The following is a 17,721-nucleotide window of genomic DNA, read 5'->3' on the forward strand; positions in this document are numbered from 1 at the left end:
TGTTTCCCGAGACAACACAAAGTGGCAGCGCACACTAAGCCCAGTCCGAGCTCGAACCCACCCAACTGCTCACAAACTTTAAAACGACACTTGGAAATACTTTTGAGTTTACCTCATTTCTGGACACACACACACACACACACACACACACACACACACACACAAAATTTGAAATAAACCTTTTGAGAAAAGTGTTATCAGTTCACCTCTGTGGAGCCCATCCACAGTGTTGACATCTACAGGGATCACTATGCATACAAAAGCCTTTCCTTTCTTCGCTAGGTGTGTGTGTGTGTGTGTGTGTGTGTGTGTGTGTGTGTGTGTGTGTGCGCGCGCGCAGGGTTGATTTGTTTTGATGATCAGGGAGGCATCTGTGCTGGGTCTTCGGAGGAGGAGTAATTTTGGTAGAAGGATAGAGAAGATGTTTTCAGGCAGCCCTTGGCTGAGATCACGGGTATTTAGACTTCTAGACCTGGGGATACACTTGATACTTGGTATCAGGAGGAGGTTATCCTCAGTGCAGCGTAGACGGTGATGGAAGTGAGACAACCACTCTGGCTTTCTGAAGCCCCATGAGATCCTCCTTGCTTTCTTAGGGTAAAATTCCTCATTAGTTGGACTAGTAGTTAGGAACCTGTGGTTTGAATGAGATGTCCGCATAGGTCTGATTCCCGGTTGGCAGCTGTTTGAGTAGTTTAGGAGGTGTGTTTGGCTAGAGGAAGTGTGTCACCAGCATGCGCTTTAAGAGTTAATGGGCATGGTGACGCACGCCTTTCATCCCAGCACTCAAGAGGCAGAGACAGGCAGATCTCTGTGAGTTCAAGGCCAGCCTGGGCTACAAAGTGAGTTCCAGGACAGCCAAGGTTGTTGCAAAGAGAAACCCTGTCTGGAGAAACCACATAAAAAAAGTTTAGACTTGAGCTATTTTGAGTTTACTCTCTGCTTCCTGCTTGTGGACCAGGATGTGATCGCTTGGCTTCTCCCCAGCTGCCATGCCTGCTCCTGTCTCGTTTCCCTGCCATGACAGACTCTTGTCCCTCTGGAACCATAAAGCCCAAGCAAACCCTTCATTCTGTAAGCTTGGCCATACTGTTTATCACAGCAACAGAAAAGTCAGTACTGCACTACTATAAACAAAGGGAATTATCCAAGTACCAACAGGGACATCGCTGTGACTTGCTCCCAGCCATGCCAAAGGTGGACTGTTGACCTGAGGGAGGAGTTAAGATAGTTCTGTGTGGGACACTGCCGTCAGTTCTGGAGAGGACACTGCTTTGCACATCTGTATATTTGGAAGATGGTCTTTGAGTCGGGATTAGCGGAAGACCCAGCTCTTCACTTTCCCAGTCTCTTGTCTGCTAAACTGCTGCTTACTTTGCAAATGTCTTCAAACCAAAGCCACCGTGGGAAATGTATCATTAATTCCTGTGGGAAATGTATCATTAATTCCTGTTGCATCACAGAAAATGACATCAATCACAAACGTACATGAACTGACAGATTAGCTGGAGGTTGCTTTAGACAGGCCGCAATCAACAGGCAGTCCAGCCCCATCAACACAAAGAATCCTAACTACACTACTCCAGATGTCAGAGCCCAGCAACAGACTCGGAAATCCGCCTTGCCCTGAGCATATTTAACCATTTAAAAAACAACAAACCAGCTCTGGTTTGTAGCCAAGGATCTCCTAAGCTCAGGTTCAGTGGTAACAGAACAAAGAGGCCAAGTTCTAGGTCAGGAAACAGAATGGCTATTTACCAGGCAGAGACTGTCAAACTGGGTTACAGAAAAGCAAAGGGAGACAAAACTACACTCAGAGAGGGAGAGAGAACACAACACTCGCTTAGACTGGGACATCCTGAATTGGGTCCTCAGTCACATCAACGGGGACACACACAGCCAGGAGGGAACCCACCACCGCCCTATAGTTCAGTAGCCTTTGTTCCCCAGGGAGCGGGAAGGTGGCCAGAAGTGGCAGGTCCCAAATGCAAGTTTAGTGATGGTAGAATCCCATCCATGTTAAGATATTATCAGGTAAGATCATGTGATCACCTGAGAGGACGGAACAGGGTGACTGTCCACTCAAACTGTCCCATCATTCATTCGCTTTCCTAACATACCTTGCATCCACTCACAGCACTGTAGTTCAGCCAGTCCTGCAGAACACAGTCCCTCCTCAGACTCAGAAGATATACACAGAGAAATTCGCTTCCTCAAGCTGCTCTTTAGGACTATCAGTTCTGTGAATTAATTTCCAGCAGGATTATCTACACAGCCTGAGCACTTGGTGGGACTCCAAGCCTAGCTGCAAGGACACTGCCTGGGCTATTGGAAATAGACCTCCAAGCCACCAGCCAAAGCTGCATTTCCCAAGAGCCCCAGGAGATGGCGCTGCACGTGTGCAAAGAAAGCATCATGGCTAGCGAGCCTATCTGAAAGCAGAGCGATCCACTCAGCCTCTGGTAGTGTGGATCTGGTGAGTCCACTATTGAATCACTACAACACCGTATTATCTGCAGAAGCTGGGGTCAACTACCCGGCAAACAGCCACTCTCTGAGTCCAAAAACAAGAACAAGGGAAACTGAGGTGCAGAGGATGGTCTGGGGCCCAGAGCGAAGACAGAAGGCTTCATCTGTAAACTGCAGTTCACAGGGGACTCCTTCCTTCTCCCTTCCCAACCCTACCTTAGACAGGGTCTCTCTACGTTGTCCTGGAACTCACTATGTGGACCAGGCTGGCCTCAAACTCACAGAGCTTGACCTGCCTCACCTTCCAAATGCTGGGATTAAAGGTGTGTGCTATCATATCACACCTAGCTCCCTCCTATTCCTTAAGAGTCCAGAGCCGGGCAGACCACAAAGCTGGGACTCCAACAGCAAACAAGATCTGACACGGATTCACAAACAGGCTTGTGCATAAAAGTTCACTGAAGTCCATCCCTGGGATGTCTGTTAAGAAGCCCGAGGAGGAAGAAAGGGGGAAGTTCTGACTCAGAAACTTAAGGGGGAGGTTTCACCTTTAACTCCAGCACATGGGAGGTGGGAGCTCCAGGAATGTAAATTCAAGGCTACATAGCAAGTCCCAGGCCAGCCAGCAGGCTATGTGAGACCCTGCCTCAAAACCCAATGGATTCTGGCTTCAAAGCTACAGGGCTTCATCACTAGACTGCTGCTCAGCAACTACCCATTGTCTGTCTGGGCAACAAAATCCTGACAGAAAGACCCAGTCATTCCTCAAGCCATGTGCATACAGATGAGCACTGGCCTCTAGCAAATGTAAAATAGGCAACTAGAAGAACTTAGTAACATTCCCATTTCTGTTGATGTTTGGTTTCAATTACAACAGTAATCCTCCACCCTATCCCCCTCCCAAAATGTGTGTTCCAGACTTTGTGTTTACTCTTGGGTAACTCCAAAGACTACCTAAGTTACCGCTTTAATCACGAGGCCGGCACTGAGCAGGAAGACCAGCACACAGTGCCCGCACAGAGATGGCCAGCACGGAGATGGCCAGCCCATGTCATACAAACGTGTGGATGACTAACGTGTGGGTAAGGGCAACGGGAACAAGCCAGCCCTGCCGTTTCCGGAATATGGAAAAAGATTTGTCACATTTACAGATCGAACCCTCAACATACTAAATAATACTAAAGAACGATAATGAGTCGAATTAGGAACCCCTCAGTATTTGTTCTGTTTAATTTTTTCTTCTCGATATGTTGTCCAGTCTGGCCCTCATCTTGCAGCCCCCCTGCCCCCACCTCTCGACACTGCTGGGATTCCTTGTATGTGCCACCACATTTGACTTCTCATCTCGCTTTCCAAAGCAAAAAAACAAAACAAACAAACAAAACACCCTACTGACACACCAGTCAAGGTGAGCAGCTCTCAGTAACATCTGCTTGCTTGCTTCACACAGCACACTCCCAGGTCATGTTACCATCCCTCCCAGAAGTCTCGACTCCCATCACCTTTCTTCGCAACACAGAGCAGTGGGCCAAGATGGCATTCCTAGCCTAGACCCTGCCACCGCACAGCTGTCTTTCCGTCACTAAGGTTACCCTGGCTCAGCCCAGCCTAACGGCCTCCAGCCTCTCCCAATGTTGCATGCACAGTGCATTTCTGTAGCCAACCTGATCTCAGTCATCATACGGAGGAGAGATGGCAAGAGCTGCTTCCTCTAACTTACAGCAAACCACACAGCTCAGGAATGAAAGGCATGAGGCGCGCCCCTTGTGTCTCTATCAGATGAGCACCAACATCAAAGAATTTGAGGCCATAGGGCACTGGCTCGCTCACTGGCTCACTGAACAAATGGGAGGAGCCGCAAGGAAGGAAAGCAGGGGATGGGAGTTAAGAGTAACTGTGAACTGGTTTTCATTCATACCCTTACAGAGGCTAATGTGGCACAAAGACGCACGTTTTACCTTATGAGACAAGTCTGCTTGAACTTTTAAAGCCGTGTCCACGAGCCCCAGTGAAACAGCAGAAATTAGAGGGTTGGCCTCCAGGGAGTTGATGCACACAAAAACCACACAGCACCGAGCAAACGCTCAACGGTCAAGCGAGCTGGGCTTGGTGTGCATCTCTGTCCCGGTATTCAGAAGACAGAGGCAGGAGGAACACAAAGTCAGGACCAGCCAGGGTTACAAATGGCAAGTTCCAGGCCTAACAGGAAGCCTCTGCTTTCCAACCAGTAATACTGCTCAGAGTCACTGCATCTGGAGACTAGCACAGCCTCGCCTAGCTTGCTACATGCTTTACACATAGTGATTTTACAGTTTCAACTTTATGCATTATAGATTTATACCATTTACTCACAAGCAATCTTATGCCTCTCCGGGAAATTTGGGCTTGGTACAAAAGAAAGGCTATGCATTAAATTACAGCTGGAAATCCTAACACTTTGAGAAGCATTATCGGGCACCTGCCCCCATCAGGGTCAGCAATCCCAACTGCTGCTCTAAATGCCTGCTTCCCTCAAGCAGGAAGCACAGTCACAATATTCAGCCAACTAGATTGAAATCCTCTAACTTGAAACTCTTCCTTTTTAAAATAACTAGGAAAGACAGCATGCTACTACAGACAGTGTGTTCGAATGGCCCATTTGGAGAGTTTCTGGCACTTCTAGCTAGGTAGTATCGTATTACAGCAATGGGCTGCCCAGAAATCACAGGGGACTAACTCATTTCCCACCAGATCAAAGAAAAGATTAGTTCTGGCAAGTTCTCCGGTGGATTTCAGTCATCACTTACTGGAAGTAGGAAGCCGTGTGAGGAAACGTGTCTCACAAACAGCACACTTTAGAACAACTCAACAACAACACCCATCTCAGTCACTGCTCTCCGGCTGAAAAAGACACCATGACCAAAGCAACTGTTGTAAGAGAAAGCGTTTAACTGGGACCTGCTTAAAGTTGCACAGGGTTAAAGCCATTATCGTCATGGTGGGGAGCACGATGGTAGACGGGCAGGCATGGTGCTGGAGAAGTAGCTGAGAGTTATATCCTGATCCACAGGCAGAGAACAAGACACTGGGCCTGTTGTGGGCTTTGAAACCTCAAAGTCCAAGCCTAAGATACACCTCATCCAAAAAGGTTCCACCTCTAAATCCTTCCCAAACAGTTCGACAGTTGGGGACCGAACATACAAATGTATAAAACTATGGGGACCACTCTCAAACCTCCACAGCCTGTCACCAAAAAACCAGAGAAAATGCAAACTTTACTCGGGGAAGTCTCTCAGAGAAATCTCCCCATTTACAGAACATACACTTGGTTTTTTAATCACATCATGCTACTGCTGCTCTGAAAACATTGCAAAGGTAGCCGGGCATGCTGTGCACACCTTTAATTTCAGCACTCGGAGGCAAAGACAGGTGGATCTCTATGAGTTCAAGGCTAGCCTGGTCTACAGAGTGAGTTCCAGGTCAGCCAGAGCAAACTACAGTGAAACATGTTTAAAAAAAAGAAAGAAAGAAAACCTTTTAAAAGAATGACTTTCCCAACAGCATAAACTTTTAAAAACTGGACTAGATCCAGAACCCCTTTCTAGACAAATCATCCCCAAGAAGCTCTGAATTTTCTCAAGCAAGCATCTAGTAATGCACAGCCCACCAGACATTTTTTTTTTCCTTCTTTGTTCCTTTTTCTAGAGAGTAATCACGGTGCAGCTAAGTGCTTGGTGGTCTTAAGACAAAAGAAATGGAGTGCATCTCTCTCCCAGATGGCTAAGTGTAGTACTGTAGGCAGACATAAGGAGTCCTGAGACACCACACTCTCTCCTACACACTAATGTGTCCCCTGTACCCAGGACTCAGACACAGTAAAGCGTTAGTACAGCTGGCAAAATACTCTAGAAAAGAAGGTTCAAAGTCTTCAACTCTAAAATATCAAAAACCCCAATGCCAGACTTCCAGAAGCTTCCACTGTACCCTGGGAGAAGTCATTTCCCAGTCCTTTTGGGAGCACTGAAATGGAAGGTTCTGGACTCGAACATGCTCAGCACAGTTCCTGTTACTCCTCGGTCTTGGCGAGAGCTGGAGAAGGGAGACGGAGAGACTAAACACGGTGCCTACTGTGCCTGAGAGCTTCCTCTCACTACTCATCAATATGGAAGATGCCCGAAGGGTAACGGAGGGAGGAGCTTTGTGAACCTGCATGGCTCCAGCGTCAGTTTCTATAGTGGAGGCACCAGGGAGTCTTAGGACATGCTGGGCAGTAATGAAACCAGCAAAGCCTGAAAGGCAGCAAGCAGAAACTTCACAGGGAAAGGAACCCTAAGGGTTAATAAATAAATAGATAAATGCGCTAAACCAGCATGGAAAAGGCCCTGGCTCAATCCCCAGCAACACACACACACAGACACACAAACACACAGACACAGACACACACACACACACACACACACACACACACACACACACAGGGGTGCATATATATTCACCTCTGCTACTAGTGAGGGAGCAAAACTGATAAAAGCTAGAAAAGGCATTTAAGAGTGTGGTACTAGTCCGCGCAGTAAAACGTACTGCCCATTTCTATTACCATGATGGGGACACCAATGTCTGGCCACAAAAGGTCCTCCGAGGGCAGCTTGGGAGAGTTCCACACCACCACTACCTTGTTCAGGTAGGGGAGGCCGTTGAGTCTCTCCAGGGAGTTCATGAGCACTTCCTCCCGCTCATAAGTCAGCATCACCACTGTGAACTGCTCCCGCGGGACGTTGCCTCCGAGTGCCGCCTGGAACTCCTTGCCAGAGCCCCCAGCCCCACCACCGATGGGCCGAAATCCAGTCCCTGAGCCCAGGAATTTGGCCTCAGAGGGCAACACGGGGTCAAAGGGTGTGTGTGGGAAAAGATGGAAAGGCCCGGGTGCAGCGTTCCAGCTACGGTAACAGTCTGTGACGGTCCGGGTAAAGTTTCGGAGGTATTTAGGTGAGGCGTAGGGCGGTTCTGTCTCTACGGGGCCCAGGTCCAGGTCCCCATTGTCAGCCATGCTGGGGTCAGTTCCTGCTGCTTTTCCTGATCGATGGGGGATCTCGGCGGCTACCTCCTCCCGGATGGGGGCAGCTGGGATCTGGATGCGAGTCCTAATCATGGCCAGCACGGTATTAAAGATACTGTCAGCAGTGGAGAAGTAGGTCTCCCAGAGAAAGCGGCCTTGCCGCCTCATAGCCAACAGGTCACTGTCCGAAAGACTTCGTAACAGGAAGTGAACCTCTGTGACTCGCGGCTTGGGCACCACCAGGGCGGCCTCATTCCACGCCAGCATGTCATGGTACGGGAGCTGTACCTGCTCCCCCAGTACAACTGGCACAGCTCCCACTTCCAGGGCTTCGAAGAGCCGTGTTGCACACCCGGATGAAATAACCAAGTGCGGGTCCCCAGGAGTAATGATGAGGGCGAAGGTGGAGAGCTTCAGTAACTCCAGGCGGTCTTCCCGCTCCCCACAGAGCGCCCACTCAGTAGGCAGGCTGGCCTTCGGCTGGTTTTTGCAGGTAAATTCTACCAGCACCTGATCTAACTTGCTGTCCTGTACAGCCTTCAGGGTGGCGATGATCCGGTCGTCATAGTCCGCTGGCGGGTCGCCCTCCATCTCCTCCTCAAAGGAACGGGCCTCCTGAAGGCTAGATCTCAGGGACTCAATCTTCTCACCCTGGAAAGTGAAGAGATACTTCCGCTTAACTGGCACCTGCGGTGGGATTTCCATGAAGTTGGGCTCAGACATGGCATGGACAAGGGGTGACACCACCAAATCAAAGCCGGGCCTGTACTGGGCAGCATAGAACGTGGATTGGGCCACCATGGCCCGGCCTGTACTGACATTGTACAGTAAATTCTGGGTGTCTGACTTCCGGGACAGGTTGATGATGATGTGGTTGTGTCCATCCGTCCTCCAGTGCGGCAGAGAATACAACTGCTTCTCGAGGTCGGCGGGCCGCAGCGCGGCAGGCTCCTGCATTTCTCCCACCAACACCACATACAGGCAGGCAATGGCTGCGTTTTCTGTAACATAAACGTTGGCTCTTGCTGTAGCCTGAAAGGCCTGCTTGACCAAAGGGTCCAGGTAGCTCCCAAAGGCAAACTGGTCACTGTCATAGACATAGACGGGAAAGCCAGAGGTCAGAGGGCAGCGAGAGTAATCAAAGCAGTTGTGTAGCCGGCAACCCCGAGGGACCTTGGGGGGCGGGAGGCCAGCATCCTCCTTCTCGGGGAGCAGTCGGATGGGCAGGGACAGTTTGGGCTGGTTCTGGGCCATCAGCTCCTTGTAGGAGTGCTCTGTCTGGCTAATGACGTTCTTGAGCTGCAGCAGGTCCTGCTTGGCATTCTCGATGCTCTTCTTACAGGCTTCAATCTTGAGGTTCAGTTTGGCGATCTCACTGTTCAGCTCTTGCCGCTTGGCCTCTAGCTGTAGGAGCTCTTCACTCACGGACTCACGGATCCGACAAAGATCTAGAACATGCTTTACCTCACAGAGCTCGTTGCCAGCCCGAGGCCCGAAGATGCGCTTGCCGGCCTCATCTGCCTCATCTAGAGTGGTGAGGTAATAGTGAGCGATGAGCGGGAAGAAGACCAGGATGATGAAGAGTGTAAAACTCAGCCACGTCAGCCGGATGCGGTTGGACCAGCGCAGCATACAGGTCTGACCACCATTCCCCACTCCCCCATTCCGCAACATGGTATAGCCTGTCATGAGTTCTCCGTGGCTCTTGCCCACTCTGATCACGTTGGATCACTCGCCATAACCATGAGTTTGTTTGACAAAACTCAACCTCTTTTTCACTCACAAGTTCCTGGAAGAGTCAGTGTGCTCCCTGCACAAGGCACCAAATAAAACGGAAATTTCATTTTCCTCAGCTGTGACTCAGACGGTCTCAAACCCTAGTCAGGCAGATCCTAAGTATTGGCTGTTGTCATCAAACAGAAAAAGGTACCACATGGTTGATGGGATGAAAAGGAAGAGATCCATGGTGTTAAATTCCAGGGGAAAGGCCCCGGGCTCGGAGAGACCGTTTTAACTGCCATAGTGTTTGTTCCTTGGCTTTGCTGACCAGCCAGTATGCATAGCTTCTATTCAAGTTATGCAGTGACTGGTAAAAACAGCTGGCAGTTGGAAATGCCAGCCCTGTCCTCCACGTCACTACCAACAATCAGGGCCTGCAAGGGAAGGGGAATCTTGTCAGTCTTGAGACGATTATATTCAAAGCTCCATTCCCATCCCACACGCCAGCCCCTGCACAATGGTGACTACCCGAGACCTGGGCACCTCAGGAGATGAGGGGAAGCAACGTCCATCTAACCTTGGTCCTCACCTGACATGAAAGTCTCCTTGTGAACTTTTCAACACAAACAGCCCTGAGAAGTTCAATTTGTTAAATTTAGACTTGAAAAGCATTGAGGGCTCTTTGAACTTCACCAGGAATAGATAAAAGATAAATTCCCTAGTTTGCCTCCATTTATCTCCCATTAGCAGACATCAAGCACTCCTTCTTAAAATAGAAACAGTAACTTGGTCTTTCAGAGAGAACAGTATACTTAAAATGAGAGGCATCATCCTTCACCCTTCAGGGATGGGCCTGCTGTCGGCCCTCATATTCAGTGACCTGATCTTGCAAAATCGAGATGAGTGCATGCAGAGAACAAGGTTTTTCATGCTATGAAACTAAGAAGAGACTCTGCATTCTGACACAGCACCCCAGTTCCCTCACCAGCTCTACAAGCCCAACATATAGAAGCTTCCTACCTACCTTCCCTTCAAACTACAGACCCAGAATTCAAGTCATACTACTCTATGCCAAAAAAATACTCTAATTCATTCAGTCACTCCTTCATACACACAAAAACACATTCACAGCCAGGGAGGGTGGGTGTAGGTAGCACCTGGGCTGAAGCAGGAGAACATTGAGTTCAAGGCCAGCCTGGGCTACATGGTTTCTTTTTTTGAGGCCCTGCCTCAAAAAAGAAAACAAAAGTGTATGTGGCTACCATGTACTCTTGATACATCTAACATATGTCAAGAAGAATTGCATGGCTTGTGTAATGACCCTTGACCTCATCAAACTTTACAGACTCTAAGAGTGGTCTAAGGTATAAACAGCTGTAGCGCATCTGTCTATCTTGTCAAATCTGTGAATTCAATGCCCGGAAGGGGGCTGGGAAGACACAAACCAACCTCAGCAGGAGCACATCTACAAGGCAGTGCACTGTCTCACAGAGGCTCAGCCACCCCAGCTCCCATCTTTGCTCCAGATGTGCAACTGTTAAAGTCTGATAAGGTCTTTTCTACTCTTAGGTTAAAACAAAAAGTTGATGACAGTTTTACTAAGGTTTAAGGAGAACAATTGATCAGGATAACAAAGAGTAAAACAAAAATCTACCCTTGAAATACTAAACTTGGAAAATTTAAACTTGATAGACAGGGGCTGAAACAATGGCTCAGCAGTTAAGAGTGCTTCCAGCGCTTGCAGAGGACCCAAGCTTGGTTTCCAGCACTCACATGGGGCGGCTCACAACCGCCTGCGACTCCAGCTCCAGGGTATGCAAAGCCTCTGGCCTCCACAAGCACCCATACTTTTGTGCACAAATCCACACACAAACACATAATTTAAAATAAAAATAAATCTTTAGGTAAGGCCAGGTGGTAGCACACATCTTTAATACTAGCATTCATGAGGCAGAGGTAGGCAGATCTCTCTGGCCTTGAAACTACCGTAGTCTACATAGTGAGTTTTAGGCCAGATAGGACTATATAGTGAGGCCCTGTCTCAAAAAATAAAAATGAAAACAAATCTTCAAACTCAGATAAATAACATCTAGTCAAGCATCCCACATCAAGACCTGCATTTCTTGTTTGTCTTGAAGACAGGGATTCACTGTTGCCCTGGCTGTCCTAGAACTTGCTCTGTAAACCAGGCTGGCCTCAAACTCACAGAGATCTGCCTGCCTCTGCCTCCTGAGTGATGGGATTAAAGGCGTGCACCACTATGCCCAACTCATGATCCCAATTTCCAAAGCGCACACATTTATCCTTTTACTTAAATGTTTGTGCTCCTGCTGTAATGCTGAGTAAATAAGAACAGAGAAGAAAAGACAGAATCCAGGCCCTGCAGCCAGTGCCTCCCCTGCTCACCTTACTCAGTTCTTCCTTTCTCTGGTTTCTGTAGTAGCATTATGCTTCAATATATGATTCTTGAAATAGTTGACAGCAGAGCTTGCTCTCCTGATTTAAAGAGAAAAAAAGAAAGTGACTGTTAAGGACTTTCTTTAGTCTTTCTAAAAGGGCTTCCCTTGCAGATTCAGCAGTCACAGAGCAGACTACCAGGCAGAGCTCTTCAGGGTCAGAAGGTACTACCCCGACAACCACCAAGACAATGGGGAATTTGTTCACAGGCGAACTACTTGGGCAGTTGTTGCTTGCTGACGTGCTGGAGAGTGTAAAGCAGAATGCTGTAAAAGGTGGGCCGTATAAAAGGACTTTCAGAAGCTTGCACTGAGCTCTTTGTAGGTGAGATGACGTTTACTCCTAGAATAGAGCTCAGGACAAATAGGAGGCAGGTGATGAGCATCTGGAGGCATAAATGGCACACCTGTCATCCCACTCGGAATAAGCAAAGGCAGGAGAACCTCGGGTTCCATGCATCTGGACAACAGTCCTCCCAGTGCACCCAACATACAAGCAGAGTTGACAATGGAAATAAATGTTCTAACGGAAACCAACGCTGATTCTAAAGAATTTCATCCACTAAGTTCCATCTCATCCACCAGCATGAGCCAAACAAGCAATCAAGGGCCAATAGCGTGGGCTCTGCCTCCTAAACATCGACTTACAGTTTTCTAGCAAAAAAAGAAGAGAAACACTTAACTTTCTTCTGTTACTCCCTCATCCAGAAGTAAATGCCAACACAACACTAAGGCAAAGTGATCTCCAGCGGTTCTCAGTGCAAATACACCATGCATCCTCCTTATCCTCACTCACCACAGCCCTAGTGCCTGCCGACTTCCCCATCCCTGCCTGCCCCGCCCCACCCCTACACTGCAAACTCCCCCTTAGGAATGCTGTGTGGCCTCTCACTGCACTGCCCCCAATACCCAATTTAGCCATCCCCACCCCACCCCCTCATTCAAACTGAGCTTTCAGTTCACCCACACCAAGTTCTATACTACCTGACCACCCCATCCCTGCTGTTCTCTGAAACAGTCTGCTTCTCCTGGTTAATTCTCATGCCTCAGGCCCGCTTTCTTGATGCTCTCTCTCACTTTAGAGTGCCTTTCCGGCATTAACCTACTGACTTTCTCTTTTCCTTCTTTCTCCTTCCTCCTCTCTCCTCCTCTCCTCCCCGTCCCCCCCCCCTTTTCTTCTCTCCCGCCTCCCACACTAAACCCTGCTCCCTGAGAGCAGGACCCTAGTCTGCTCAGGCCTTGCCATGTCACCCACCACTGTGTCCACTGTGAGTTAATGAATGAGCTGTGTCACCGATCACTTCCTCAGGCTCTTTCCCTAACTTCTATGGAAGGACATTTTTAGTGTCCCGCCCACATCTTTGACTCATGTTCTTTTTCTGTCTTGGGGACATCCAGTCTTCCTCCTACCTCATACTTGAAAGTATTTTGGAAGGCTCTCAGCATCATCTGTTAATGAATCCATCTGCTTTCATGATGTCAAGCATCACCTATGCTCAGATCTTCCTAGAAGCTACACCTTCAACACCTGCCTTGCTGCTCTGTACCCTGCCTCTCCTGAGGTCATCAGTCACTTCCAGGACTTCATTTTCCAAGTATCTTTTAGTCCCGCCTGCCAGAAACAATGTGCTATATTCAGGAAAGACAGAGACCTCCTCCGGGCAGCCAGCCTTGGATGGAACCCCACAGCTAGATGCCCATTTTACCATTAGAGAGACAGTTTTCCCATCAGAAAAGCAACAGTGCCTTTGGTAGAAGTATTACAAAACTCAGAGACAGCCTGAAAACACTACCCTTCTGAGTTTGTCACATAAAAGGTCACAGGCTGGCTACGAGCATCAGTTACTTTTCAATCTCCAGCTCCTATGTCTACATGTGGTCTCCTGCCAACCTTGCCATTTTTATTGCAATGATACATTCGCAATAGCAACTTGCAATCCTTCTTACACTTTCCCCTTTTAATTATTATTCTGCCTTCACCCTAGTTCTAGCCCACAACAACCACAGTCTACCAGCTTATCCCGCGTATTAACGAATTCGTTATTTTTAAATCTCATTAGGGTGCTGTAGCTTGAATGTGCCTGGCCCATCCTTCAGTTCTCCAGTCCTCTCTTCTACTACATCCAGTTTACTGATGACTGCAGCTCATGCACTGATTTCAGAAACAGGATTTTTTTCAGGCCCATGAAACTTTCTTATTTAGTATATTTGTAAGAATTAAACTATTAACCTGGAAGGATGGCAGGTGCCTGCTACTTGGGAGGCAGAGGAAGGAGGACCACTTAGGAGTTCAAGACCAACATGGACAATGTATGCAGACTCTCATCTAAAGATAAAGTTGCTGGGCGGTGGTGACACACGCCTTTAATCCCAGGACTCAGGAGGCAGAGCCAGGCGGATCTCTGTGAGTTCGAGGCCAGCCTGGTCTACAGAGAGAGATCCAGGACAGGCACCAAAACTACACGGAGAAACCCTGTCTCGAAATACAAAAAAAAAAAAAATTAAATTAAAAATAAATTAAAATTTTAATATAATCCCAACAACTAAACCACCTGTGGTCTTAATTTCCACCATGAAGGCAACACAGCCGAAGGGCATTTGCCAAAGCCAGCACTATGGTTTTTGAATGCTCAACCTCAAAAACTATGAGCGAGATGAAGCAGTTCAAAACTCCAGGAGGACCAGCACGGACCTCATGAAGCCCCGCCCCCTGCGGAGGTGATAGGCCGAGATCAGGAAAATGTCGCTATGAAGCGGCCCATGCTCTGGTGGCTGGCCCTACCCCCATGCACAGGGGAACAGCACTGACGGGCCCTGGGACGAAGAGAAGACACGTAAGTTGGAAGGATGTGGGGGCTGGTAAGGTCAAATACACTGGACTTAGGTGTGAAATTCCCAATGAACAAAAAACTGTGAGCTACCTAAACCTCTATTTCTACATTACTCAACCGCAAGTACTTTGGGGCAACTGCAGGAAAGACACTGATACGGTATTGTGAGTAACCTAGAGGTGGTTTAAGGCGCATAGCACAGAGGTTCTCAACCTGTGGATTGCGACCCCTTTGAGAGTCAAATGACCCTTTCACAGGGGTCACCTAAGACCATCGGAAACCACAGTATTTATATTACCGTTCATAACAGTCGCAAAATTACAGTTATAAAATAGCAAACGAAAATAATTTTATGTTGAGGTCACCACAGCATGAGGAACTGTATTAAAGGGTCTTGGCATCAGGAAGGTTGAGAACCAGTGATCTAGCAGGATGTGCCAGTATATGCAAACACTATACCATTCTATATAAGGAACTACAGAATCTAGCACAGCCCCCTCTCACACTAAGATCAACTGTATTCTAGCTGTCTTCCTTCGTGGTTACCCTTAAAATGTAGAGCATCATCTTGCCCTAACCAAGCTGAAGTTTCCTCCACTCAGAGCACTGCCTGGGTTAACCTGCATCAGGCATCCAGTGGCCCACTTCAGTTCTAGCCTCACAGTCCTCAACAGAGCTCACGCTGGTTTGGGTTTGCTCAGATCCATCCTTCCCAGTTTCTGTGTTCATCATATTCTGGTCCTCTTCAGACTTTACCTTCCTTCTGGTTCTTGCTTTCTTCCTGACACACAATTTTCCTTCCCCACACGCTGTGGAGAACCCTCTGGATTTATCATTGTCATTACAAAGTGAGATGTCAGGCCATTTGTATGCGCACCTTGTGGACAGTTTGGCCCCCACGGTCTGATTGGGTTTGGGTTCTGTATGTGGGTTTTTTCTGCATGGGGTGTGGGGTACAGTGCACATGCATATTCAGGGGTCAGAAGTTGACCTTGAGTGTGTTCCTCAAGCTGATCTTACTTTGGGTTTTTTTTTTTGGGGGGGGGGGCAGTTTTGTTTTTGAGACAGGGTTTCTTTGTATAAAAGCTCTGGCTGTCCTAGAACTCTTTCTGTAGACCAGGCTGGCCTCCAACTGACAGAGATCTGCCTGCTTCTGCCTCCCGAGTGCTGGGATTAAAGGCGTGCGCCACCACCCAGCTCTGACCTTACTTTTTAAGAGGTTTCTTACCAAACCTGAAGCTTACCATTAAGCTATACTGGCTGACCAGCAAGCTCCCAAGGCCCCTCAAACCTCTGCCTCCCCAGCATGGATGCATGCCAGCACATCACTGCACCTGGCTTTTACATGAGTGCTGAGATCAAACACAGACTCTCCTGCTTGTGTAGAAAGTACGTCACCAACTGAGCATTCTCCCCAGCCCCATGCTCTGCTGTTTACATGCGCAAGTTTTATTAACGTTCTGAATCTCGGGGCTCCTGTCGCTCACTAGCCCAGAAATCTATTATCCCAGTCTCTGAATATAGCCCGCCTCTCCTCTCTCTCCCACCTGAGTTTCTATCTGATACCTGTCAGAGCCTATTCCGGCCTCCACACCTCAGCTCTTTCATAACTTTGCCCTTTGTACTGCCTTCTGGCAGTTTCTCCACATCTGTCTAGTTTAGGAATTGGGAAACTTGCAGCAGCAGGCCAGACAACTAATATTTTAGTATGTGTGGGGGTCACATAAAATATCTGCAGCATATTGTAGTCTTTTAAAAGGGGAGGAGGATATGGGGCAATGGCCCAGTGGTTGAGAGCACTTGTTGCTCTTGTGGAGGACCCCGGTTCAGCTCCTAGTACCACATGGTGGCTCACAACCATCCGTGACTCCAGCTGCAGGGATCTGATGTCTTCTTTTGCCCTCCATGACACCAGCTGTGCATGCATGTGGTACACGCACATATATAGAAGCAAAGTACACACACCCATAAAGTAAAACAAAGCTTTAAAAAACTTAAGACAACTCTTTTAAAATGTTCATTCTTACACTGCAAACTATGAAAACCAGACACTCCCTGAACCTCACCATTAATCCCAGGACTGAGAGACAGGGACAGGTGGAGCTCCATGAATTCAAGGCCAGCCTGGTCTATAGTAAGACCCTACCTTAAAAAAAAAAAAAAAAAGAGCAAAAGCAAGCCGGGAGTCAGCTGCAGCCCATAGGCCACGGTCTGCAGCTCTAAGTAGTCAGCTCCCGCTGCCAGCGCCACTACTCGGCCTGCCTCTGGGATTCGTTCCGACAAGTATTTCAAGTCTCCAGAAGCCCCATTCTGTAACAGTACCTACTCCTTGTCTTCCCTGGCTCACCTTGTTCTAGCTGCTGACTCTTGCTCATTGGATGGCAGATGCTTCCTTTGTAATCCTGTACTCAGTCTCTTTGGGGGTGCTTCTTTCTGAGAAGCCTCCACGCACCCCTCTAGAACAGTCTGTTGCATAGATAGCCCGGCCTTATTATCAGCCTTCTGTTTTATGTCAATTTCTCAACCTGGAGACTCTCCCCACCACACAGCAATGATAAATGTGAACACAAAATCCACAGACAGGAAACCACAGCCATGCTTTCTTGGTGGCTGTTTCCTCTTCTTGACAACCCACAGTCTAGGCTCAGAGGGGCATCTGTGTGCCTGTGGCAGAGGCGCTCTGTCCCCTACTGCTTCCCTGGATACTCGGCCCTTTGAAGGGTGTCTCAGTCCCACTGCTCACAAACTCGAGGGTAACACCTCCGGTGTGGTTGCCTCAGCATACTGGCCAGATTCTTGGATTCCAAGCCCTGCTTCCTACCCTTCACTTGTCTGTTTTAATGAGAAGTTATCTCTCCTTCTTGACTACATAATATGCATTCTGGAGGGAAACACAAATGCTATTTGGCCAAAGGCAGAGAGGCATCCTTTATCCACACATACATGCTTACAAAACTAGGACACCATATGGTCTCTTTTGCAACCTGATTTTTTTTTTTTTTTTTCACTTATATTAAGAGCTGTGCCGGGCGTTGGTGGCGCACGCCTTTAATCCCAGCACTCGGGAGACAGAGCCAGGTGGATCTCTGTAAATTCAAGGCCAGCCTGGGCTACCAAGTGAGTTCCAGGAAAGGCACAAAGCTACACAGAGAAACCCTGTCTCGAAAAACAAAAACAAACAAACAAACAAACAAAAAAGAGCTGTTAAGGC

At 48.2% G+C, this 17,721-nt stretch overlaps 1 protein-coding gene across 2 annotated transcripts in view; it reads right to left on the reverse strand.

Moving 5' to 3' along the window:
- Extl3 (exostosin like glycosyltransferase 3) overlaps positions 1-17,721 on the reverse strand; it is a 92,947-nt gene that overhangs the window by 15,379 nt on the left and 59,847 nt on the right. For both annotated transcript variants that reach the window (XM_036199168.1, XM_036199167.1), the window contains exons 2-3: positions 11,630-11,719; positions 7,046-9,657 (exon numbers count right to left, since the gene is read on the reverse strand). In XM_036199168.1, the coding sequence (XP_036055061.1) occupies positions 7,046-9,193 (2,148 nt within the window). In that variant the 5' untranslated portion in view covers positions 9,194-9,657; positions 11,630-11,719. The remainder of the gene's footprint in view (positions 1-7,045; positions 9,658-11,629; positions 11,720-17,721) is intronic.

The sequence above is a fragment of the Onychomys torridus genome, chromosome 9 (genome assembly GCF_903995425.1).
Source record: "Onychomys torridus chromosome 9, mOncTor1.1, whole genome shotgun sequence".
Classification (NCBI taxonomy): Eukaryota; Metazoa; Chordata; class Mammalia; order Rodentia; family Cricetidae; genus Onychomys; species Onychomys torridus.